The following is a 25,270-nucleotide window of genomic DNA, read 5'->3' as shown; positions in this document are numbered from 1 at the left end:
TATCATATTTTTCAAGTCTGCATGTGTGCACAGGTGTTTGCAGTTATCTGCCCCTCCACTAAATTAACCAAAGCTAAAGTGAGCCTGACTTTTTTACCTAACAGGTAGATAAATTCAACCCTAGACGTCTTTGCTAATTACAGTAAGGCTGTAAACAGTTGGCTTGAAATAAGCATACTAAACCCAGATTTTGTAATAAATATCGGGGGCAGGAGTTGGGGGCAGAGACATTAAAATATAGAAGGGTGAAGTGCTGAGATTTTATTTTTAAATAGTGAGTTAGACCATAATAACCATGTTGAGGGCTTAGTGAGCAGGACAGTGCTAGCCTGAATTAGCTCCTCTCTCACCTGCACACCACCACATGAGGCAGGGACGTTCTCCTTCATCAGTTAATGAAACGTAGGTTTAGGGAAGTCAAGTGATTTGCCAAATGGCCCGTGACATGGCCAGCAGGCATGCTGGGTCTCAAACCTGGGCCCAACCCACTCCAGTGTGTTACTAATCACTGTAGTCTACCCAGGGATTTTGACCTTCAATATGCATTAGCTGTTTAATTCTTGTTCATATGGATAATCTAAAATACATTTTTATGATTTTTTTAATAAATGTAAATGTATTTCCTTAACTGTCTCTTTGTTGGCCTGAAATATTAACGTGTCTTCATATTCTCTATAGACCCCAGTAGTGATAGTTTTGTTCTCATAAAATATTTGCATTATTTTCTCATTTGTACTTAACTATCCTGGAAAGATGGGTGGGGAGCAGGGAGGAAGCAGTCACAGAAGCAAATGTTATTATATCACTATAAAGTATATTGTACTTAGTTGCTCAGTCATGTCCAACTCTTTGCGACCCCATGGCCTGCAGCCCACCAGGCTCCTCTGTCCATGGGGATTCTCCAGGCATGAGTACTGGAGTGGGTTGCCATGCCCTCCTCCAGGGGATATCTTCCCAACCCAGGGATCAAACCCAGGTCTCCTGCATTGCAAGCGGATTCTTTACCAATGAGCCACTAGGGAAGCCCATAAAGTATATTGGTATATTATTATGTAAAGAATTGCACAGTAAATGACTTGGTGACTACGTGCTGAGTGGCTCAGAAGAGTTACTCACACCAAATGCAGACATTGTTTACCTCACCACCTGCGTCTCTGCCATCTCATTGACTGTTGTGTTAAGTGTTGACTCCAGTCTGAAAGGAAAGCTGTAGCTGAGGAATCAAAGCCACAAGTTGTCTTCAGTTCATCAGCATTTTTATAGGTAATATTGGCAGATTTTTAAAAGTAAAGATTTCTAATTATTTTTGTTATACAGCCTTTGATTTTATCAAGATTTCTGAGGGGGAACTGAAACAGTATCCCGAAACTGAAGAGTCTCCTCTCCTAGTCTTAGGGGCTTCAGTATTACCACTGGATAGTACTGCTGCTGCTGCTGCTGCTGCTGCTGCTAAGTCGCTTCGGTCGTGTCCGACTCTGTGCGACCCCATAGACGGCAGCCCACCAGGCTCCCCCGTCCCTGGGATTCTCCAGGCAAGAACACTGGAGTGGGTTGCCATTTCCTAGTCCAATGCATGAAAGTGAAAAGTGAAAGTGAAGCCGCTCAGTCGTGTCCGACTCTTAGCAACCCCATGGACTGCAGCCTTCCAGGCTCCTTCGTCCATGGGAGTTTCCAGGCAAGAGTACTGGATAGTACTAGATACTTTTATTTTTGTTGTTGTAATTTCAGGAGTTTCTTCTTATAGATGAGGAAAGAGGTATTTTTCCAAATTAAAGTATTTCTCACAACCTAGCAGCTTTGCCTTTCATTTTCTTTGTTATTTCTATTTTTTTTCAAGTTTCATTTTTTAGTCATAGGATTTTTTCCCTTTAATTTGGTCATAACCATTACTATCATTTCATCAACTCAGTTCTTACTAGCCAGGTTATATTTATCTCCTATTAAGTTTACATGCTTTTTTCCAGTACTTTTTGTCATCTTCGTTTTGTAATTCAGTGTTTTGTGCATGACATTTCACCATTTTTTTCCTGCAGATGACCCTCATGTTCAGTATTCTGCAGTGAGCAGCTTTGTATTTCTTCGTTTCTTTGCTGTAGCAGTAGTATCACCTCATACTTTTCATTTGCGACCTCATCATCCAGTAAGTGGTGTTCTTTTCAAAGCTTTATTCCATTTTTGTTTATTTTCATTAAAATAAGAAAAAACAATATAACAGGCCAGTTGCACTTGGCTGTGCTTTCTTATAACCAGTACTTAAATTTAACTGGTTATTTTCCTTAGCCATTTCATTCTTTCAGAAAAGGCTGAAAGTCCCATTATTTTTGTGGTTAAAAGATACTTACACATGAGTAACACAGTGTTGGTACTAGTTGCAGCTTGGTGATGGGTAGGAAGAGAGCTCATCATCTTTTCCCTCTGCTGTTGTGTACATTTGTAAATTCCTTTACAACAGGGTTGTCCTTTTTTTCTTCCGTTAGTTGTAGGTTTAATCTTGCAGATATCTTTAAATCTCACAGACATTTGAAGAGGCTCATTTCTGAAAGGTGTAGAAACTCATTGGAATGTAATTTGGTATCTCCATATTTACTTTTTATTCACCTGAGATATTATAAATGTATGAGATTTAAAACTTAAGGCATATAATCTTTTTGTTCTAAAGTCATATTTACTTAAATCTTAATCAACACTATGCAGATTGACATGTTTCTTAACATTTTGTTGTTTAGTCACTAAGTTGTGTCCAACTCTTTGCAGCCCCATCGATTGCAGCACGCCAGGTTCCCCATCTTAAACATTTAAAACTCCTTAATTTTGCTGTTTCTTTTTCCTTCTCATACAATATATTTTTGCTAAGTCTGTAACCTTTTATGTTCCAAACATTTTATAATCTTATCTAATTTTTTTTTGCTGATTTTTGTAGCAAGTAATAATAATAAAAGCCAACATTTATTTAGTGCTTGCTTTGCACTACACCTTGGTCTAAGTACTTTACATGTTGTAACTTAGTTCTCCCAGTAACCTTATGAGGTAGGTTCTGTTACAATCTTCATTTATAGATAAAGTGAAAGGTGCTCAGTCATGTCCGACTCTTTGCGACCCCATGGACTATACAGTTCATGGGATTCTCTAGGCCAGAATACTGGAGTGAGTAGCCTTTCCCTTCTCCAGGGGATCTTCCCAACCCAGGGATCGAACCTAGGTCTCCCACATTGCAGGAGGATTTTTTACCAGCTGAGCCACAAGGGAAACCCCATTTATAGATTAGAAAACCACAATTCAAGAACTTCTTTAGGAATTGTATGACTACAATTAAAATATTACGATTTGATCTCACTCAGTTTGAACTGGATTAAATGAGAATTCTGACCCATTCAGTCCTCCCAGACTATGAGCTTACCCCTGTTCCTTACTGCCTCTTAGCAGGTCAGGTGTGTGAACACCTGCAGTATATTCAGTGCTGTGCTCAGCCATGGAGAGGCATTGATGAGGAAGACACACCTTCCCCGAAGGAAACTTGCTAATACAGTGTAGGGGAGACACATACGTTTTGTAGTCAAACTGGGCTCTGAAGGCCACCTCTCCTCTTAGCAACTACACACTGGCCACTCATTTAACTTGAGAATTGAGTATAACCACACTGCTGTGGTAGTAACACACCTTTTCTTGTCAAAGAACGAATGATCTGTGAGTAGCTGCAGTGGACCAATGTCCTTTTGTTCATAGGGCTGTCTTTTCTGTGGTTCTGTTACTTGAAGCTGTACAGGGCGTTGGAGCAGAGAAAGCGTGATGACATTCTGGACATAAACAGAACTCCTACCTCTGAACATGTGACCTTGCCTTGTATTCAGACTTGGATTTGCATATCCCTGTAACAGATGGGTTGCAGTAAAATCCTTCTAATCACAGACTCTGTATTTTAGGTCACCTTTCTAATCAGTATGCCGGAAGGGCTGCTTCATACTGTCATGTAACTTTATTGTGTGTTTTTAAATGAACCTTTCCTTCTAATTGGGGAAATAAGGCAAACACATAAGACACAGTCTAAAACTGCAAGCATAAATCTAGCACCAGGTGAGCAGTACAGACAGTTCATGCTGTAGAAATTGAGAGCATGGAATAATCCTGGTGACCTGAGAGTGATGACGTTGTCAGGACCAGTAGTGAAAGTTACAGAGTGATTGAAGAGGAGAACCACTGTTTAGAAGTTCTTTGAATTTTGAGAAGTCAATTTTAGTAGAGGAGAAAGGAAGAAAATCCAATTGAAAAAGATTAAGGAATAAGTAGATTAATGCAGTTTTATCCAAACTTGAGCAGGGAAGTCTTGATGAAATTCAGTTTAAATTCAGCTTGTTAGCAGATTGTTAAGAATTTTATATTCTTCAAAGGCAGAGAATTGGAGGGACCTTTTATAGATATAATGGAATCCTGGATGTTGTAGCTAAAATGTTTTCTGAATAACCATAATTAAGGTGTATAACTATTTCATAAGTATATCATAACTAGCATATCTCAGATATTCCTTCTTTTTCAGAATTGCCTTACATCCTTAGCCATCTCTTCACTTCACAGTCACTATTTTCAGTGTGGTGATACTAAAATATTAAGGAATATCAACCACTTTAGTTTACGAAAGCATTTCTGTATCTAAATTTTCTTGAATATGTCTTTTGATGGCAGATATTGTTTATCTGAATCTCCAGAACAAAAAAGATGTTTTATATAGTGATAGAGGAATTAGTTATACAAAATGTATGGATGTGTGAAAACTCACCAGACTATATACATTTAAAATTTGTTCATTTCACTGTATGTAAATTATACCTCAATTAAAAAAAAAAAAAGGAAGCAGCAAGGATTTGTTAGGGAACACTATTTGGTCAGTTTTAGTTATATTTACTTCTTTCTAGCAGACAGCCCTGGAAAACACCTTGGATTATAGACTGAAATAGTTACTTTCTGCTAAAATCATACATGAACTGAATGATTTCTCATTTCCTAAGCTGAAGTTAGGTCTTTGCTTCCATGGTGAAAACAGTTGATTACAGAAGCCATAAGATTATTGAATATGCTTACAAGTGGGTTGAGTACAAAAAATTTGGAAATTGCCACTTTAAGTCATAAAGTAAGAAAGAAGTAGATGCCATTGACATTCCAAAAGTAAATAAAATTTTTTTAGGTAGTCCCATCTACCATACTGTACCCCGCCCTAAAAAATAATTGATTAAATTATGACTTTCCAAAGTAACATGTCATTAGATATATTTACTTCAGGAGGGATTGTCGATTACATACGGCTTCTTTAGTCTTTTAATTCCTTAGTCCAATGAGTTGTGCCCATCTTTTGCTATATTTTAACTGGTGTGAATGAACATTTTTGAGGCACTGTTTTTAGAGCAGGTAGCCCATTCACTCTGTTCTACTTTTTACACAAATTCTATTCCTTGAAAACCTAACAAGACTTTTTGTGTCTTTTCTATGTTCTTTAGGATCCACAGACAATCAGAACATTAACTCTCATCTCGAAAACTATTCAGACTTTGGGAAGCTGGGGGAGTCTGTCCAAAAGCAAGGTGAGTGTTACTTTGTATTGCTTTGTGTTCACACTTCTAAATGTTGTTAAACCCTATGATCCCTGCTCCCTCACTGCTCACTCCCTTCCAAATTAAAAACGAAGCAAAATCAAAAAACTATATATAGAGAGAGAGAGAGATGCGATAGTTGTCTTTTAAATCTCTTATCTTAGTCACCTGTTGAAGAAGACAGTTTCGTTTAAACTGATGTGTCTAAGATGGGGTAGAGAGTCTAGTTAACAGATGTAAGAGCCTTGTCTTTATCTTTTTGTGCCATAATCATCTGGCAGCTCTTGAGAGAAATCTTCAGCTGCAAACCCCAAAACTCTTTTGAAATATATGATTGAACCCCTTTAGGCCCTAATCCTAAACTTAAAAATACAGCCCATTATATTCCTTATTCTTAGTTCTCTACTTAACATATATAAGTTCTGTGTGTGTTTTTTTTTAGTCAAGTTTCAAAGAGACATTCATGTGTGAATTTTTCAAAATGTTTCAAGAAGAAGGATATATTACGGCAGTTAAAAAGGTAATGATTGTTTTACTCTGGAAATATTAACTTATCAAATAGCATTAGGGAAATAACATTTTATATTGTTCCTAGGAATCAATCCCCAGTTTGAAAAAATACATTTAAACTATCTGTCACATATAAAAAGGCTATCTTTTTCTGCCATTCTCCCTCCATACATAACTATGGGTTTTTAAGCTATGGAAATACCTAAATGAGTTTTAGCAACAGCTACTATTGCCAGTGTTTTTAGTAACACTAATTATAAATATCTAGAGTCAAGATTTCTTAACAGCAGCACCGTTGACAATTTGGTTGGGTAATTCCTGACTATGAGGGGCTTTTTTGTGCATTGTAAAATGTTTAGCAGCAGGGCTGGCCTCTACTATTAGATGCAAGTAGCATAGTCCCAGTTTTTACAACTAAAAATGTCTGTCTCTAAGCATTGCCAAAAGTCCCCTGAGGAACAAAATTGCCTCTGATTGAGGATCTCTGGTCTTGGGAGAAAGGCTTAATGGTACCTGGTATCAAGTGGGCACTTAATTGACACGGGAAAAAAAATATATGAATTATTGAATATCTCATATACAGTATAGGCTTGTGGTTAGTAACCTGAGGAAAGTTAATTTAATATGTATGAAAGCCTACAGTATATCATATCCTAACAAAAGGCCTACAACAAACCACAGTTGCTATACTTAGAAGCTGAGAGTGTTTTGAGAAATTTTTAGTTTCTTGAGTCTTTAGTTCTGAGTCATCCCAAACAAATACGCCATTGTTATAAAACCCTAAAAATTTGTAAAGAAAAGTTATTTTGAAGTATATCTAAGCTTAGCTTGAAGAAAGTACTGTCTTATTTTTCACAATTCTCACTTAATGAATCCAAACTAACAAGGTCAGATTTTAAAGATTGCATTCAAGTTCTGTAGTGTGCTTCACTGGTGACTGCCAAGGGGTCGCTAAGAGTCGGACACGACTGAGCGACTTCACTTTCACTTTTCACTTTCATGCACTGGAGAAGGACATGGCAACCCACTCCAGTGTTCTTGCCTGGAGATTCCCAGGGACGGGGGAGCCTGGTGGGCTGCCGTCTGTGGGGTTGCACAGAGTCGGACACAACTGAAGCAACTTAGCAGCAGCTGCAGCAGCCAAGAGTATATTTTGTTGAAGAGCACATTTTGTTTGTATTTTTGTGTGTGTACTTTAAAAATTCTTACAAAGACTCATGAATGAAAATGATTATTTAAAAAATTAAAGCCAGTTGGAACTTTTTCATCTAGAATAACAATGTAAGTTCAGCCCCCCCCACCAAAAAAAAAATATATATATATATTTAAGCAGTGATTGAATGCTTTTGAGGAAGAAGTCTTTCAAAACAATATGCAGAGTGGTACAGTGGGTGAGAATCTGCCTGCCAGTGTGGGGGACACAGGCTCAATCCCTGGTCTGGGAAGATTCCATGTGCTGCGGAACAACTAAGCTCACATGCCACAGCTCCTGACGCCTGCACACCCTATAGCCCGCAAGCCATAACTACTTTTCTGCGTGCTGTAGCTAGTAACGCCCATGTGCCTAGAGCCTACTCTCCGCCACAAGAGAAGCCACTGCCACGAGAAGGCCACACACCACAACCAAAGAGAGCCCACATGCAGCAGCAAAGACCCAGCACATCCAAAAAGGAAAATAAATAAATAATTTAAAAGGGAAAAAGATAACTCACATGTCCCCTTTAAAAAAAAAACACACTAAAAAACAAAAAAAAGAATATGCAAAGAACAAGCTGGCTTTTTTATTTTTGGGACATTGTTGAAACAGTTGTGGGACAGTGTAGGCAGACTTCTGTTGGCAAGATTATAATGTACTGTCTTTTGTTTGGGGGCTGTTTTTCAATTTCCATGACCTAACCTCTGGCAGCATCTGATTTCTTTTTCCTGATACAATCATCAGAATGTGTGTAGTGGATAATGTCAGTGGAGAAAGTATTTAAGGGTACCAGTTTAGTCTGCTCATGATCTGCTCTGAGTCACCCACTCATGTTCCCATGAACTATCACTGTGGTACATCTCCTGTCTCAGATTTGTATAGGATATTTTGCCCTGATATATGAATTTTCTTTATTATTTACTGGCTAAATCTAGATATTTGCAGCACTAGGAATTGCAAAAGCTTATAAAACCCAATTTCTCATTTAATTAGTGGTGCTCTCACTAGTGACATTGGTCACTGCTCCAGAAGAGAATAGTTTATAACTCTGAATGCTATACTTAATTTCCACAAAGTCTAGGAAGAATACCAGAATAAGTCTATAAACAGGTTGACCATATAATTTAGTGTCCAAACCTGCAAAGTTTTCAAGAATAAAAAGAAGTACTTTGATTATGCCAGGACCAAAGTTGTAGACAGAATGGCCCTGAGCAAGTTGAGGCCTGTATTCTCCCTGCCTAGAGTCCACCTTAATTATTATGTTTCCTTTCGCTTTGTATAACTAGGTTTACCTCATATTCCTTAACAGTATAACAAGTAATAAATTTAATAACTATAAATAAATATTAAATAAGAAAATTAGCACCCACAGGCAAACACTAAGAATTAAAATATTCAAGTAGTTCTTTCTCACTCCATTAGTGCATGGCCCATTTGTGAGAACTGAAGATGCAGTAGGACACTTCTTTAGTTCCCTTCAATACTTGTTCTTTGTCACCCACATATGATTCAAAAGAAACTCTGTCCTTGTTCTTTCACTTACTAAGATTTCTTCCAGCGAACTTGAAGTAAACATCATACTGGAAAATACCACAAATGGAGATTCTCACGGGCAATCTATAGACAGTTTTAGGAGAAAATGACTGTGCCCACAAATTCTACCTTAGATTATTCTGTCATCCTTACTGGAATGTACTTTGTTTTTGTTTTAAAACCCTAAGCGGGACAACACAGAAAAGTATAAAGGAAAAAACAAGGACTAAACAAATAGTTCACTTATGGGGCAAAATAGGAGTCTTTTCTAAGAACAGGAATTGTCCCTGAACCCCGAATTCTCCTCTCCTATGAAGAGAAGGCCATGTGTCAGGAATCTCTTGACCAGTTGAGGCAACATATTCATGGAGCTGAATGCTTATCATTGGGTGGTTTGCCATTGCTGGATTTGGGTACTCCAGATTTTCTTGAGCCACCACTTTCTCACATTTTCCATAGGAAGTTTCTAAATGGTTATTAGATTTCCAGGTTATTCCAGAGAACCCAAATTATACTTTAGTCAGAAACTGAAATATTAGCTCTGAGGGCTGAAGTCAATTATGTGTAATAAAAGCCCTCAAACTTTTCTGTAAGGGCCAGTGAGTAAATACAGACTGATGGCCACGTAAAGGCAGTGCTGCATATTTCTCTATGATTTTACAACCCTTTAAAAATTTTAAAAATGTTCTTTACTTGTGGGCCTTACAAAACCCAGTTGAATTTGTCCTGCTGAGCTGTAGTTTGATGATCCATGACCCAAAATAGAGGTTCACAACCTGTATCAAAAATCTTTGGGAACAGAAGTATTTCAGAATTCAGTTTTTCAGACTTTCGAAAGATAATAGGTATATGCTATATATTATAGGGGATCACAGGATAACATCCCATAATCAAACATATGAATGTTTATGTAGCATTGTAGTGAATATCCACTCTAAGTAGGATAAATACAGGCTTTAAATAGCCTTTCCCCAGTTTACGTTGTTACTGTAAATGAGTTTACTGTAAATCAGAAGCAAAAAGGTCTGTGTACTCAGAACTTTATAGGTTTCAGAGTTGCAGTTAAGGGATTGTGGGTTGAGTTATTTCTATAGGGACACATATTCTGGGTTTTAAGTAACTTTAAGGATAAGCTTTTTAGAATACCTGTTGTATGTATTTTGGGGTCTTCCTCTACAATTAAATATGTGTTTTGCTTTGTTCCTTAATAAAGAACTTCACTATATTATTTGTCTGACACTGATTAAATTTATGAGGCACCTTACCACAAAGTGTAACATTTGCCCCTTTCTTCATTTAGTTCTTGGATGAAATTTCATCTACTGAAACTAAAGAGTCCAGTGGTACAAGTGAGCCTGTGCACCTGAAAGAAGGGTAATTTAATGAAACTAGATATTAAAGTCGTATTTCAGTATAGACAGTAAGTAAGTACAAAGAGCATGGGTGCAGAAGTGAAGAAGACTGGGTTTTGTTCTGTGCTAAAACTGCCCATAACATCAGTCAGGTAATTCACCCTCACTATCCTATTAACTTCATGCCATACGGACATGACTTCTTTCCATACAGCGCGAGAGTTGTTTTCAAAAATAGTGAAAGTATGGGTGTTAGAGTACTTTGAAAAAAAGTAACAGCATTGTTCAGTCTCAGTGTTTTCATTGGAAGTTAAAGGGGAAAATTACTCATTTGGCCTTTTTAGTTTTGGATAGGACAGTTGTAAATATTAAGTTATTTGAAGATTTTATTCCCTTAGTATGGCCAAAATAAATCGTAGCAGTTATAGATGGCAAAGACGTTTCATCTACATAATATAGTCTTTGACAACTGTTCATGTCATTTAAAATTAAAAGAGGAAATGACTGTACCAATTTTTTTGTTGTTGTTTTGGATTAACTCTTAATATTTGTAGCTAAATGTTTACATCTGTTGTTTTGGCAGTGAGATGTATAAAAGAGCTCAGGGAAGAACTCGGATTGGAAAAAAGAATTTCAAGAAACGGTGGTTCTGCTTAACAAGCAGAGAGCTCACCTACCACAAGCAGCCAGGTAGTTGTGTTTACGCTTTTCTGTGGGGTCTCCTCCTGATTCCCAGTGAAGATGTCTTTTTCCACTGCTCAATGTGACTAGTGAACCTTTTTACTAACGTTAATAGCTTATGGTTTCTCACAGTGATGCATACACACTAAAAATATAATAAATATGTGACTAATGACACCATGTAAATAGCATTTTTTCTCTTACATTGACTGTCTTGTGTTACTAAAAATGGTATTCCTACAGTATGTTCTGTTTTCTGAAACTCCATGGTAAATCCATTTTTTTTAAATTAGGATATAAGGAACAACAGTTAGATATTTTAGAACTTACAGGTTTCTTTAACTTCCAGAATCAGATTGGTAAGAATCAGTTTCTAATAAATGAGAGTGTTTCAGTAGTTTGCCAGAAATTCCCACAGTTATACCATAGACAGTGTTTCCTATTCAGTTAAAACATTCATTCATTTATATTATCCCGGCTAACTCTTAAGATGAAGATTCTAGTAATTTGCCTCCTGAAAAGGCACAAATTGTCTTTCTGGGTAAAGAAAGCCATCTTCCTATAGTGTGATTTGAGAGTTTCGGAGAGGCAAAGTTTGTCCCTCAGTGGACTGACATAATGCTTATCATCTCTGCCTTTTGAGTGTATTCCTTTGGAGTAAAGCATTATCCATAAAAGGCCACTAGCCTCTGATATCTTGGCAAGAACTTAGTATCTTGATCATAGGTCACATACAGTAAACTCCCTTCTGTTGGAAGTGATCAGGACCCAAAGCGTTCACTTAGCCAAAAAGGTCAGTTAAAGCAAGAATCACTTTAAAACAACAACAACAAAAGATGCATGCGTAGCTTAAGTAGTTATGTTTGTTTACCAGTCTTTTGATAGAGAGCCAAGATCTTTTCTTGGTTGGTTTCTCCAAAGTGAAGCTGGAAATTATTAATAAATACTTGAAAAGTGATCCAATTATAGAATCCTCTTAGAGTCACGATAGTTACCCTAAGCTTTTGCCACTGTCTCACACCCATATAAATCAACTTGATTTGTGTGGGTGCTGGTCTCCTTTTTTGAAAAGCTTTTCAGAGTGCCTGATTTTCAGATAAATATATGCCTCTTGGTGTCACTTACTGTGTGACAGTGTGTCACTTTACATAATGTTAAGTAAATTATAATTACAGCATGGAAAAATGGCATAAAGTCTGGGAACAAACCTAGCAGACTCTGTAATCAAAACAGCCTAACCAGTGGAAATCAAAGGATACAAGCTTAATAGAACCCTAGCAACCACAAGGATTCAGTGCCTCATGAGCATCACTCAGGATGTTTCACAGAGGGAATGGAGTCTTGGTTAATCTGTCAAATCGGTTAGGTAAAGAGCGCTTGGTATAAATTCTGAAATGATAAACACCAGACATAAGATACTTTCAAGAGAATGTCGTTTCAGTTAAGCATGGGTGCTTCAGTGGAGATTCTTAAGGAGGAAAGTGAAAAGAAATTTTGTTTCATAATTCCTTAGAATCTTTAGCCAGAATGACCGAATATGTCCAAATACAGTAGTAAGACGTGAAGCCAGATGCGCTATATTTTTAGGCACCTAGATATTTTGTTGTGGAATATGAATGTTCTAAGGACTAAAGATCAGCAGGCTGCATCCCTGCACTTCCAGACAGCATTCTTTAAGCTACACGTTTCTTAAAGTTTTAGTGGTTATAGTTTATATTGAACACTGTATAAATGCTCTCACATATATAGTAACATTTTAGTAATAGCTGGTATAATATGCTGATTATGTTTTCATAAGTTGGTCATTTTCTATGAATAAATTAGCCGTTTTCTCCTCATTTAAAGTATTTTCTAATCTAAACCAGTATTCTGAAGTCTTTGCTTTAAGACTTTAGAAATCAGATGATAGTTTCAGATCCTTTTCCTCTAGAAAAAAATGGATGTACACACAAGAGACACAAAGTCTCACATATAATTTCAGGAAGTTCATAGTTCCAGAGGCTATGCACAGTTCTCAGGAACTTCTGTTCTATCCAGTGATCTCATGAGGATAAAATTCTGTAGAATGATTAGATTGGTCTAAGCTATAGAATAGACACATTAGAAGTTCCATTATTTTCAGGCCTTAAGAAATTTAACATGTTGGAATGGTATTGGAGAAATGAGCTCTGTTACATGAAGTTTAGAGATTATTTACCAAAGCCTACAGTTTTAAGCATCCATGCTTTTTGTTTTTAACTGTTTTGTTGGATTTTTCCAAAATGTATTACATGCTTCCCTGCCTTCTAAAAAAGAGTTCATTGAACGTAAGTTAACATTTTCTAGATGACTTGGGGCTCTCATTGATAATGTTAATTATAATTTAGTACTCTGATGTAGTGGTGTTTTCAGGGCTGCTTATGGATGTGTGCAGCTGTTTCTTCCCAGCTACATGCCTTGGACTGCTGTGCTATTTTGTGTTCATGTGTTTGCTTTATGCAGTTTTCCATTATCCCCTTTATGTTCAGGCTGTCACCTTAAATTTCTTGTGCTGTCAGTGAATGATAATGTAACATCTCATTCCCATCTATTACCCCCAATTCCATTTTTACTGCTAATATACTGTGAGTAAGGATGTAGGTACTGTGTTTGTTAAAGTTATGTGTATGATTAAAAGGCTTTGACTGAACATTTCAGGACTTTCCTCTGTGAATAAAATACATAGGCTTTGGATTCTCCCTTTGGTTGCTCAGCAAACGTTTTGCTTACTTCCTGGTTCCTTGCAATTTTCTGCATAGCTAAGACTGCTAGTTAGATAGTTTCTTATTACACTTTATGACTTTAGTGTTTCAAAGAGTGCCTCCCAGTTATTCTGTAACATAGCTTTAAATCATTGAGTCTTCCACTGTTTACGCCTACTGGACACTAATATTCTGAATGAAGTATTTCTGTCACTTAGAATCAAATAAGATTCTTTTTCCAATTTACTAGAAAAATAATTAGAATTTTCTCAGTTTTAAGGGTTTTTCTCAAATAAGTTAAAATTTGATGCCCACTTAAGTAATAGTAAGCGACTAATCTTCAATATCACAGAACTAACATGTGGTAAATGAATGTCATAGGGCATTCATCCAGCTGTCATCATGGTTACCTTGACAGTTTTGGGTGGATCTGTGTGCCTGTGAGTATGGTTTGATATTGCCCTACTGTAAGTGGTCATCTTCTACAAGTAGTTCTTCTAGTTGTCTGCTGTAATCAAATGTGATCCACGTTGCAGCCTTTTCCCATCTCGTCGGTGCAGCCTCATCTTTTGCATTCTCCATATGTGGCTTTGCCAGGTTGACTCTTGAAGTTCCTTTCAGTTGTGCTCTTTTACATTCATGTTTTTGCATTTGCTCTGTCTAGAAATCTTTCTTTCCTTCTTTACCTGTGTAATTTGTTGTCCTTTAAGCCTCAGATCCAATGTCAGCTCTTTATGGAAGTCATTTTCATAAAGCTCCAGCTACTTCAGTTGGGTATTCTCTTACTGTATTTCTTTAGCGTATTAGTGGTAACTTTTGTCACACTGTGTGGTCATTGCTTTTATGTCTTTCACCCCAGTCTTTTACGATCCTTGGTGTGTAAGGACCATGTTTTTACTACTATCATTAGGCATTTATTAATTTGTAATAAATGGTATTCTTCAGAGAACACCATGTCTTCCAGATATGCTGTTTTCTGAATTAAGAACCACTTTCTAAAATTTCCACCAAGGTTACTAATAATACATGATGAACAAATTCATCTCTGAAACCCCATATGTGTTCTCCAAATTTGATTAGATCTTGTCTACTTGGGGATGACCTTTTATACACAGTTATGTATGTAGAGCCTACACAATTTCCATATGCTGTCTGTGTTCTAGCTCATATAATCTATGGACAGTATAAAAGAAGTTTTCATAATGTTTTAAACACAAATCTCAATACTTGTTTTTTACCTGCTCCTATCTTGACACACGGGGCTTCCCAGATGTCTCAGTGGTAAAGAATCCGCCTGCCAATGCAGGAGATGCAGGTTCGATCCCTGGGTCAGGAAGATCCCCTGGAGGAGGAAATGGCAACCTGTTCCAATATTCTTGCCTGAAGAATCCCGTGGACAGAGGGGAGCCTGGTGGGCTACAGGCCATGGGGTCGTGAAAGAGCTGGACACAACTTAGGGACTGAGCACACATTTTGATATGCAGGGCTCTGGAGTATTTTTTTCTTTAATGTGTCATGTTTGTGGATTTGAAGGTTCAGTATTTTTTAAGAAGTCACTTCTCAAATTCATCTTGATTTTAACACAGTCCCACTACAAATCTACAAGGTTTTTTTGGTAAAAATTGACAAATTGATTCTAAAATTGATGTCAGTGGGGGAACAGAGGACTTACAATGGCTGAAGCAGTGTTGAAAAAAAATAAACACAGTTGAAGGACTAAGCTACAATATTCAAGTCTGAGATTTTGACATAAAAGATAGAGGTGAACAGTCAAGAGTCCAGAAAGACACCCACACATATGGTCAGTTTAGTTTTGACAGAAGTGTCAAGACAGTTCAATTGGGAAAGGAATGTATTTTCAACAAATGGTGTAGGAACAACTGGGTAAACACAGAAAGTGAACTTCATCTTATGTCATAGTACACATAAAATATAATTCAAGATCAAGCATAAGAGAATATCTTTGCAACCATGGAGTATGCAATGATTTCTTAGGCTGTTAAATGCACTGAACATTTTTTTAAGATAAATTGAACTTCATTAAAGACTTTTCCATATTTCCCCCTTTCTATCATTGCTCCTTTTTTTTTGTTCTAATAATGGGCATAAAATGTATTGCTTGGCAGTTGAAATTTTTCAATAGGTTATTGGGATTTGAGTTTCTTTAAGCCATAAGCTAAGGGTTTTCACCAGCTTAAAAAAGTTTTTTTACTTATTTCTGTCCATTTTTTCTCCTTCTTAGGACTCAAATTATACTTATCCAGGCATGCTTGAGATCGTTTCACAGGTCTCTGTGAGACTCAGTTCATTTGTCTTCATTCTTTATCTTTGTTCTTTAGCTTGGATAATTTCTATTTACATTCATTGACTTATTTACCATCTCAAGTCTTTTTAGCTAAATGTGATGAATTTGTCCTTCCATTTATTGTGCTTTTCAGCTCTAAAATTTCTGTTTGATTCTTTTTATAGTTTCTGTTCTCCTCTTTAAAATCCACATTTGTTCAGTCATCTTTAGCATATTTTCCTTAAATTATTTAAACATTTATAATAATGGCTTTGCTTGCTAATAGAATAAGTTCAGCATTTGAGCCCACTCAGACTCGGGTTGTTGGCTACTTTCTTTCCCATGTATGGGTCACAGTTTTCTGTTTTTCACATCTTATTTTTGGTTAAAAACTGAACATTGTATGTAATAAATTATAGTGTGTCTGGATTCTGTTCTTCTGAAGGCTTGCCTAGATTCAGACTGCAGTGTCTGTTTTGTGTGTGTGTGTCTGTCTGTCTCTCTCTCATTCTCTCTCATTGTATAGCTGCTATTGTCTTTACTCAGATTTTGTTTTATTCCCTAATCCTAGCTGCCTCTCTAGGGGTCTCACCTGAGCTTTCTTAGCTTAGTGGTCAATCAGTGATTTGAGCATAGAGCTCAAATGCCTGAAATCAGTAAGTCGTCTACCTTTTATCACCTGTGCTGTTTTTGAATCAGAACATATTCAAAGGCACAGCAAATTCACAAGTCTCCCCAAGCCTTCCACTTTTGCCAGGCTCTGGGATGATCCACATACAGGCATCTTTAGCAGTCAGCCAGGGATGTGGTCTGTTTATGATCTCAGCCTTTCTATAGCTCTGTAGTTTCTAAAATCTCACCCTTAGGCTGAATCTGCAACCTTCAGCCAGTAAAGCTGTGAGTTTTCACTGAAGTGAAGAGTTATGGAAAGAACTCCTCCCTGGAAGACAATAAATCCACAGTTTTTAACCTAAGCTATAGCAATTGCTCATGGATGAACACTTCTCAGATTTTTACTTGCATTTGGTTATTTTCCAGCACCCTGAAGTGGTTGTTTTTAATAATTTCCCCAGTCTTATACTTATTTTCTGAGGAATAGAAGTACGCAACCTCAGTATACTACTACCAAAAAAAAGATTAATAGTTACTTTATTTCAGCTAAGTTCCTTAGGACCAGTGTCTAGCTGGACTTCTGTTTTTCTTGGGGTAGTAATTTTTTTTAATGGAAAAAGAATTCACATACGGTAAAATTCACCTATTGAAAGTATATAATTCATTTTCAGTATATTCACAAAGTTATGCAGTCACCACTGGTTACAGAACATTTTCATCCCCCTAGAAAGAAAACCTGTACCCATTAACAGTCACTGCCCTGTCCTTCCTTCTCCCAGCCCCTGGCAAACACAAATCTGCTTTTTGTCTCTCTGGATTTGCCTCTTCTGGACATTTCATGTAAATGGACTTAAAGAGTAACCTTTTGGGCTTCCCAGGTTTTGGGCTTTCTCATCTGCCTAGTGGTAAAGAACTTTCCTGCCAATGCAGGCGACATAAGAGACGTGGGTTAGGTCCCTGGGTTGGAAAGATCCCCTGGAGGAGGGCATGGCAAGCCACTCCAGTTTTCTTGCATGGAGAATCTCATGGACAGAGAAGCCTGAAAGGCTACAGTCTTTAGAGGCATACAGAGTCAGACATGACTGAAGCGACTTAGCATGCATCAGCACGCAGCCTTTTGTGACTGCCTTCTTTCACTTAGCATGATGTTTTCAGAATTCATCTGTGATGTGGCATGAATCAGTACTTTATGGCTGAATAATGTTTCATTGGATATATTCCAGATTTTACCAGTTTATCAGTTGATGTACCTTTTAATTGTTTCCAGTTTTTTATTATTATGAACAGTGCTGCTGTGAACATTCACATACACGTTTTTGTGTAGACATATATTTTCACTTCTCTTGGGTCTGTATCTAGGAGTTAAATCAGTGAGTCATATAGTAACTAACTTTATGTTTAACTTTTTGAGAAGGTGATGGTGATTTTTAACTAAAACTGGATTTGGCATTTAATAGGGAAACTTAATACCCTCACATTTATTGTGATTACTGTAACCAATATTTTGTTTTGTGTTTATTAAGCTCTTCTGTTTGTTGGGATTGTTTTTTTTTTTCCTGCATTTTAATTGGAATAATCAGTCCCACACATATTCACTCTGTCTTATCTAGTAAAAGAATGTGGACATTCTGTTTCTACTTTTAAAATGTTAACAGATAGGTTTAAATTTATATGTTCATCTTATTTTCTGCAGTTAATCACCATCTCCATTCAAGCTGAGAAGGAACATAGCATATTTTCAAATTTATTTTTCCTAACACTACCTAATGAAGTCATCTTAATTTTAGTACTAGTTTCTGTTTCTTTTACCTTTTTATGTTTTCATCATTTTTTTCTAACCATGCATGTGTGCTAAGTCGCTTCAGTCGTATCCATTTGCAACCCTGTGGACCAGGCTGTGCATGGAATTTGCCACCAGGCTGCTCTGTCCATGGCAAGAATACTGGAGTGGGTTGCCATGCCCTCCTCCAGGGAATCTTCCCAACCCAGAGATTGAACCCACATCTCTTACCTCTCCTGCATTGGCAGGCAGGTTGTTTACCACTAGTGCCACCTGAGAAGCCCTTTTCTAATCATTCTTAGCAGTTTTTCTGATGTCTTTGCCCAACACTATTTCTTATATTAACATATTTGTCTTTTTCCTGGATTCTTACTTATTTTGCAGGAGTTATGTCCTCAAGGAATTATTCCATATAGCTTTAGGGCTGATAAATTTTCAGAGTTCTTACATATTGGAAAAAGTATTTTACCCTTACACTTGAATGATGTTAGACCGGATTTAAAATCATTTCCTGTAAGATTTTTAAGATATTTCTCCACGATTTACTAGTTTCCATTGTTGGTGAGATTTTGTGGTGGCTCAGATAGTAAGGCGTCTGCCCGTAATGTGGGAGACCCAGGTTCGATCCCCGCATCAAGAAGATCCCCTGGAGAAGGAAATGGCAACCCACTCCAGTACTCTTGCCTAGAAAATTCCATGGATGGAGGAGCCTGGTGGGCTACAGTCCATGGGGTCGCAAAGAGTCAGACACGACTGAGCGACTTCACTCATTCATTGTTGGTGGTAAGGATTTTGATGTCAGTCTTAGTCTTGATTCTTCTCCTTGGAAACCCTCTGGACTTTCTTTAACGTTCAAGCTCTAATATTCTACTGCCCAGTGTCTAAGTGTTACCTTTCTTTCTTCCTACACTTCCATTCTTTGATCAGCACTTGATGGGTCCTTTCAGTCTGAAGATTTCTATCTTTATTCTTGGACATTTTCATTGGTATTTTTCTTCTGAACAACTCAGTTGTTTCTGGAATGCTTATTGCCGCTGATCTCAAAACTCCTAAATTCATCCATCATGGCTCTCTTATCTTTACTTTCTCTGTCCTTTTGTACTGTATATTTGGAGAGTCCTCAGTACAATCTTCTGCTTTACTGATTCACTTTGCAATTCATTCAAGTTGACATTAGCAACTTCAGTTAATTTCAGTTAACTCTAATAATAATAATGTCATGTGTGCCTGGGAACAGTGCATTTTCTGTCTGCTGTGATATAATTTGTCCAGAAATGAACAAACACAGCAATTCTAGGATGTGGGCATGCTTTGTGTATTCAGCAAATCTAAAGAGTTGTTGAAAATGTACAAAATCTACTTCCTGCACAATTTTTAAGTTCTCTGGACTCTGTGGTGCCCCATGTAGATTGGTACCCAAAGGCATGTCTCCTCTGCCTCCTCATTTGTTACACCCCCGATCTCTTCCAATGTTATTCTCTTTGTTGTACGTGTTTCCTTCAGGGTGCTGATTTTCCTCATCTGTTTGGTGATTTTTTTTTGGCAATTTGCTCATTTTTGTGCATTCACCTGCCTGAGGGTCGTAGCTCATGGCCAGTGGTTTAGAGGGAGGGACAGGATGAGCTGCTGACAGGCAGGGGTGCTGGTGCTCGTCCCCTGGCATGGGCACCGTCAGCAGCCTGTGGCTACCCCGCTTTCCAACCAGTACGCATCTTCACTGCTTCAACCTGGGACTGTGCCTCTGTGGACTGTTGCTTAGTACAAGCGGGTTGAGGGGGGCAGTATGTGAGGACCTAATTGACTCAGCTGCTCCAAATGCAGCTTACCACATAGTCATCCTGATAGACATCTTAAGTATGCCCCCCCCCTAACCCCCCAGCTCTCTATGTCCAGTGACTCTGGCTTGAAGCTCTTCTGACCAGCCCTCCTTTTGCAAATGTGTCTTTTCCTCCATGCGGCTCCGGCTGTGGCTTCTTTCAGCTTCCTTCCTCCTCACCTCCCCTCACCCCTTCATAAATTAGATCTTGTCTTCTTCCAGGAGACCGCTGATAGTCTTTTCCTATTTTCCCATGTATATATAATTTGTAATTGTTGAATTTAAATTGTCGTTTCCTCAGAAAAGTTTTCCCTAACTGCCTGACTTAAAGTAACATCCCAATTACTTCCTGTCACGTCACTTTATGTTGCTGTCTTTACTGCATTTATCTCTACCTAATATTTGTCCTTCGTCAGTCTTTCCAGACCTAAATACAAACTTCATTAGGGGCTTTATATATTTTATTCACTGCTCTATCCCAAGTGGTTAGGACAGTGTCTGGTACAGGATAAACATGATAGCTAAATTAAGTGACTTTAAAATATATTGTATATCACACATCTACTTGAATTACACATATTTTAGATTTTACAGCAGGAACTAAGCTTAGCAAGTACTCTTTGTTAATCTCTCTGTTCAGTAAAGAAAACCTTTTTAGTGTCTTTAACCCAAAAGCCGTACATTAATCCATGAATAATATAAAAGATCTTCACCTTCAGCACTTCAGCCCACAAGTCATTAAACTGAAGTTTGTTGGGAGGAGGGAAGCAAAGCTTTCATTTTCTAAGAACCACATTTTATATGTAAATGACCAGAAAAGTTCATGATTATATTTGCTTAGTTTCTATGACTATATGAATGTATTTTATTCAAGTAAATTTTAAGTTGAAATGCATCGTAGCCTCATGCTATTATGGAGCCCCTTTAGCAAACAAATTTCCAGATTCTTAAATTAGGTTAATGATTCACTCTACCAAATAAAATTTTTACTTTCATTCCCTGTATCTCTTAAAGTAAATTTGGTAGCTCTAGTCAGCTGACCAGACAGTATGCAACAGTAATGAACAATTTTTCAGTTTCAAATAATTGTTTTGAGGGTTAGTTCCTTAGGTTGGAGAAGCAGAAAAACCCACTTAGGTACAGTCAGATTCTTTGTTTATGTAATAACTCCATAAGAGAAAATTCCATGTCTCAGCAAGTTTTGAGTAGGCCTTTATTGTTAATTACGTATTTATTCAGTCTCTATATAATTAATGTTACAAAGTACAACAACATTTTTATTTTCTACAGAGATCAAATTTATTCCCTAATTTTAATTTTAATTAAATAAAGAGGAAGCCACATCGTGGAAAACAATGAAAATTCATTTGGTCCATAAAACATATTTATTATGCACCATTTAGAAATCTGTAGGTTACTTACACACCCACCGTCAAGAGAATGATCTTAAACCATATAGAGTTAACCTTTCACCTTTATAATTCTGATGAAAATTATTTTATCTTACTTCTTTTATAATTTAGGCAAAGATGCTATTTACACAATTCCAGTGAAAAACATTCTTGCTGTGGAAAAACTGGAAGAGAGCTCTTTCAACAAGAAAAATGTAAGTTATATAATTTAAAGTTTTTTAAACTGCATACTGTTACTTAGCTGAAAGTTTGAAAAGAGGTTTAGTATTTGTTTTGAATCATTTAACATCTTATAGTTGGTAGCTGGAACTCTGTTTAAAATTGTCCATTACTGTTGATGCTTTGTATAGTCCACCTCACCTATTAAGTTAAAGATACTTTTTTCAGTTAAGAATTCTTTACTCAATGGGGTCAGTGGTAAAGAATTCGCCTGCCAGTGCAGTAGATGCAGGTTCGATCCATGGGTTGGGAAGATCCCCTGGAGAAGGGAATGGCAACCATCTCCAGTACCCTTGCCTGGGAAATCCCATGGACAGAGGAGCCTGGTGGGCTGCAGTCCATGGGGTCGCAAGAGTCGGAAACAACTGAGTGACTAAACAACTTCTCTCAATACTTGAGTTTTATCAAATTTCTCAGCTTGACCTTCAGAATACAGTCCCAGCCTGTCTGTGCAGCCTAATCCTCTGCTGCCCTTCAGTACATACCAGTAGATAGCAGTGCACTCAAGTAACCAAGATGATTTCCTTGTTTCTATTTTCTCACTGCTGTCTTTACCCATAGGTTTTCCTCTGTCTGAAATTCTTTCCCTTTATTCCTATTTGTATGATAGCCCCTTCCCTAGGACTCGTGAAGTTTCTAAAAATTATATTCTGTTGTACTGTTTAGTACCATGTAACTCAAACAGTCCTGGGGACATACCAGTTTATGATATACCTGAGCAACAGTTACCTAGCCATGCAAACTATATTTCTGTTATGTACCTTCTTGTGTTTTGTACTGTGTTTGATTTTTAGACTGTTACTAACTTTTTGTCTTAATTGTCTGTGAAGATGTTCCAAGTGATACACACGGAGAAACCACTCTATGTCCAGGCAAATAATTGTGTAGAAGCTAATGAATGGATAGATGTGCTCTGCAGGGTGAGCCGATGCAATCAGAACAGACTCAGCTCTTACCACCCCTCCGCGTATCTAAACGGAAACTGGCTCTGCTGTCTGGAGACCAGTGAAAATGCTCTTGGCTGCAAGCCATGTACTGCGTAAGTTTCTTTTTGATTAAAAAGGCAGTGTCTTAAATGTGCTGTATTCATACAATGGAATATTATTCGTCCATAAAAAGGAATGATATCCTGATACATGCATGGATGCATCTTGAAAACATGCTGAAAAGAAGCCAGAAAAACATGCTAAAAGAAGTCTGACACAAAGGTCATGTACTTTAGGATAACACTTACATGAAGTATCCAGCATAGGTAAATTGATGGAGACAAAGTAGAGTAGCAGTTGTGAGGGATTAGAGGGAGGGAACAATGGGGAGTACTTAATACAGAGATTCTTTTGGGGTGATGAAAATGTTCTCAATAAATTGTGGTTTCACAAGTCAAAAAAAGGAGGGCAGTGTTTAAATAGATGTGCAAACTTGAGCAAGGTATTGAGGAAGAAGGGCCTAGCATTCTTGTAATTGCATGGAACAGCCATGGTAGCTTTACAGACTTACAAAGTAATATGATGAAGCGTAGGTAATGAAAATGATTGCACTTTAAAATCCTCTTCCTTTTGAGTATAGTTGCATAATGACCAAACCTAAGGATCTCGTTCTATTTAATTAGCACGTTAGACTAGATTCCTAAGGTTCCTTTTACAAAATTCTGTTTCTGTTTTCAGTCTCAAACCGTCAGAAGTCTCTAGCATGTTAACAAAATGATATTTTTCCAGTGTCTTTTATTTCATTTTTACAGAGGTGTCCCTGCAGACATCCAAATAGATATTGATGAAGACAGAGAAACAGAAAGAATTTATTCCCTTTTCACCCTCAGTTTACTTAAGCTGCAAAAAATGGAAGGCAAGTATATAATTAAAATTCTTTTATATAACCATGATCCTTCATTACCAGTTCATGAAGTGTTGCTTTGGCATTATCTTAAAGTCAAAAGATACTCATAGATTTATCAAAATGTTACCTATATGGAAGCTGACAAACTCCCAAAGGGAGTTCTTTTAAGTAAAAATATTGTTTTTGCATAAATGTAATTATCATAATTAATAAAATGTATGGATTTTGGCTGTCTATGCATATCCAAGGGAGCTTTTCCCAGCTTGAGCCCCTCTTGAAAAGTTCTTATTTATGTTACAGATTATGCTTCATGGATTTAGTTGTCTGATCAGAGATTTCATTTCTTCTTGTAGAGGCTTGTGGAACTATAGCAGTCTATCAAGGACCACAGAAAGAGCCTGATGACTATTCCAACTTTGTAATTGAGGATTCTGTAACAACCTTCAAGACAATTCAACAAATAAAAAGTGTCATAGAGAAGCTAGATGAACCTCATGAAAAGTATAGGAAGAAAAGATCAAGTAGCGCGAAATACGGGAGCAAGTAAGTCCTGTTAAGATACTTTAGACTTTTTTGAATGTAGTTTGAGCTTTCCTCTGCTACCCTCTACTCACACCTGAAGTGCAGGTCTCCTGCCTGCCTTTATCTCTCAAGACCAGCTTAGAACCTTTCTCTTGTGCAGGAATCTCCTGAGTCACTCCTGCAGGGATCTTTTTCAGTTCTAGCATCATTCATTGTGTTGGGCAGTACCTTATCATCACTTTCAGTGTTATATTTCAATTTAATCATTGAATTGAATACTTAGTAGTTTCTTGTTTTGATTTTTACTGATCCTCTTCTTTATCTGTCACAGTACCTTTATACATCCTAAGTACGAAAAAAAATTAGCTTTGAAAGTGCTAGAAGTATTTTATAATTGATGCTTTGGATACATCTCAGAGGCAGATGGACACTGATAGAAACAGCAACAGCAGTTATTAAGGACCTTCCTCCTTACCGCTAGACACTATGCCAAGTACTTTACATTCCATCAATTAGATTTTTTTTAGCAGCAAGTAACAGAAAATTCCAGTGGCTTAAATAATAGGAAAGTGTTTAATCTCGCAAATTATAAGTCCTGGTTTCTACATTTAGCTAGTTCAGCTCAACACTGTCATCAAGAACAATCCAGCCACTCAACCATCTTCAACAAGATGATTTCTGTCTTCCTCAGGCGGGTGCCCTTATGGTCACAGCTGGACTGCAGTAGTTCACATTTATAATAGTAGGTCTAGAGGCAGAAAGAGCTGTTTCTTCCTCAAAAGGAAAGAAACCTTGCCTAAAGTTACCCTGGCTTCCCCTGAACCATGGGGCTGCCCAGCACCAGCACTAGAATCAGGCTTCTGTTGGCACAGAGGTAGATGGGAAGGGGTGGTTCTTGGACCAGCAGGTAAATGTCTGCCACGATGTGCACGCTCTCATCGATCCTCACACCAGCCCAACACAGTTATATTCCCATTTCTCAGCTCGAGAAACTAAGGCCCAGGGAAGTGAAGTGCCTTGCCCAAGGTCATTTTTTTTTAATTGTTCAGTCATATCTGACTCTTTGCGACCCCATGGATTATAGAGTCCGTGGAATTCTCCAGGCCAAAATACTGGAGTGGGTAGCCTTTCTCTTCTCCAGGGGATCTTCCCAACGTAGGGATTGAACCCTGGTCTCCCGCATTGTAGGCGGATTCTTTACCAACTGAGCTGTCAGGGAGGC

General features: G+C 37.6%; 1 protein-coding gene across 1 annotated transcript in view; it reads left to right on the top strand.

The window, feature by feature from the left end:
• Window positions 1–25,270, top strand: part of RASA2 (RAS p21 protein activator 2) — a 121,439-nt gene that overhangs the window by 95,480 nt on the left and 689 nt on the right. The window contains exons 15-23 of the mRNA XM_052641190.1: window positions 2,034–2,140; window positions 5,487–5,570; window positions 6,022–6,099; window positions 10,118–10,191; window positions 10,753–10,859; window positions 21,586–21,668; window positions 22,524–22,732; window positions 23,432–23,535; window positions 23,880–24,069. Of these exons, the coding sequence (XP_052497150.1) occupies window positions 2,034–2,140; window positions 5,487–5,570; window positions 6,022–6,099; window positions 10,118–10,191; window positions 10,753–10,859; window positions 21,586–21,668; window positions 22,524–22,732; window positions 23,432–23,535; window positions 23,880–24,069 (1,036 nt within the window). The remainder of the gene's footprint in view (window positions 1–2,033; window positions 2,141–5,486; window positions 5,571–6,021; window positions 6,100–10,117; window positions 10,192–10,752; window positions 10,860–21,585; window positions 21,669–22,523; window positions 22,733–23,431; window positions 23,536–23,879; window positions 24,070–25,270) is intronic.

This window comes from Budorcas taxicolor, chromosome 1, assembly GCF_023091745.1.
Source record: "Budorcas taxicolor isolate Tak-1 chromosome 1, Takin1.1, whole genome shotgun sequence".
NCBI lineage: Eukaryota > Metazoa > Chordata > Mammalia > Artiodactyla > Bovidae > Budorcas > Budorcas taxicolor.
The sequence above is the reverse complement of the archived record's forward strand: the minus strand, read 5'-3'. Positions and strand labels throughout refer to the sequence as shown.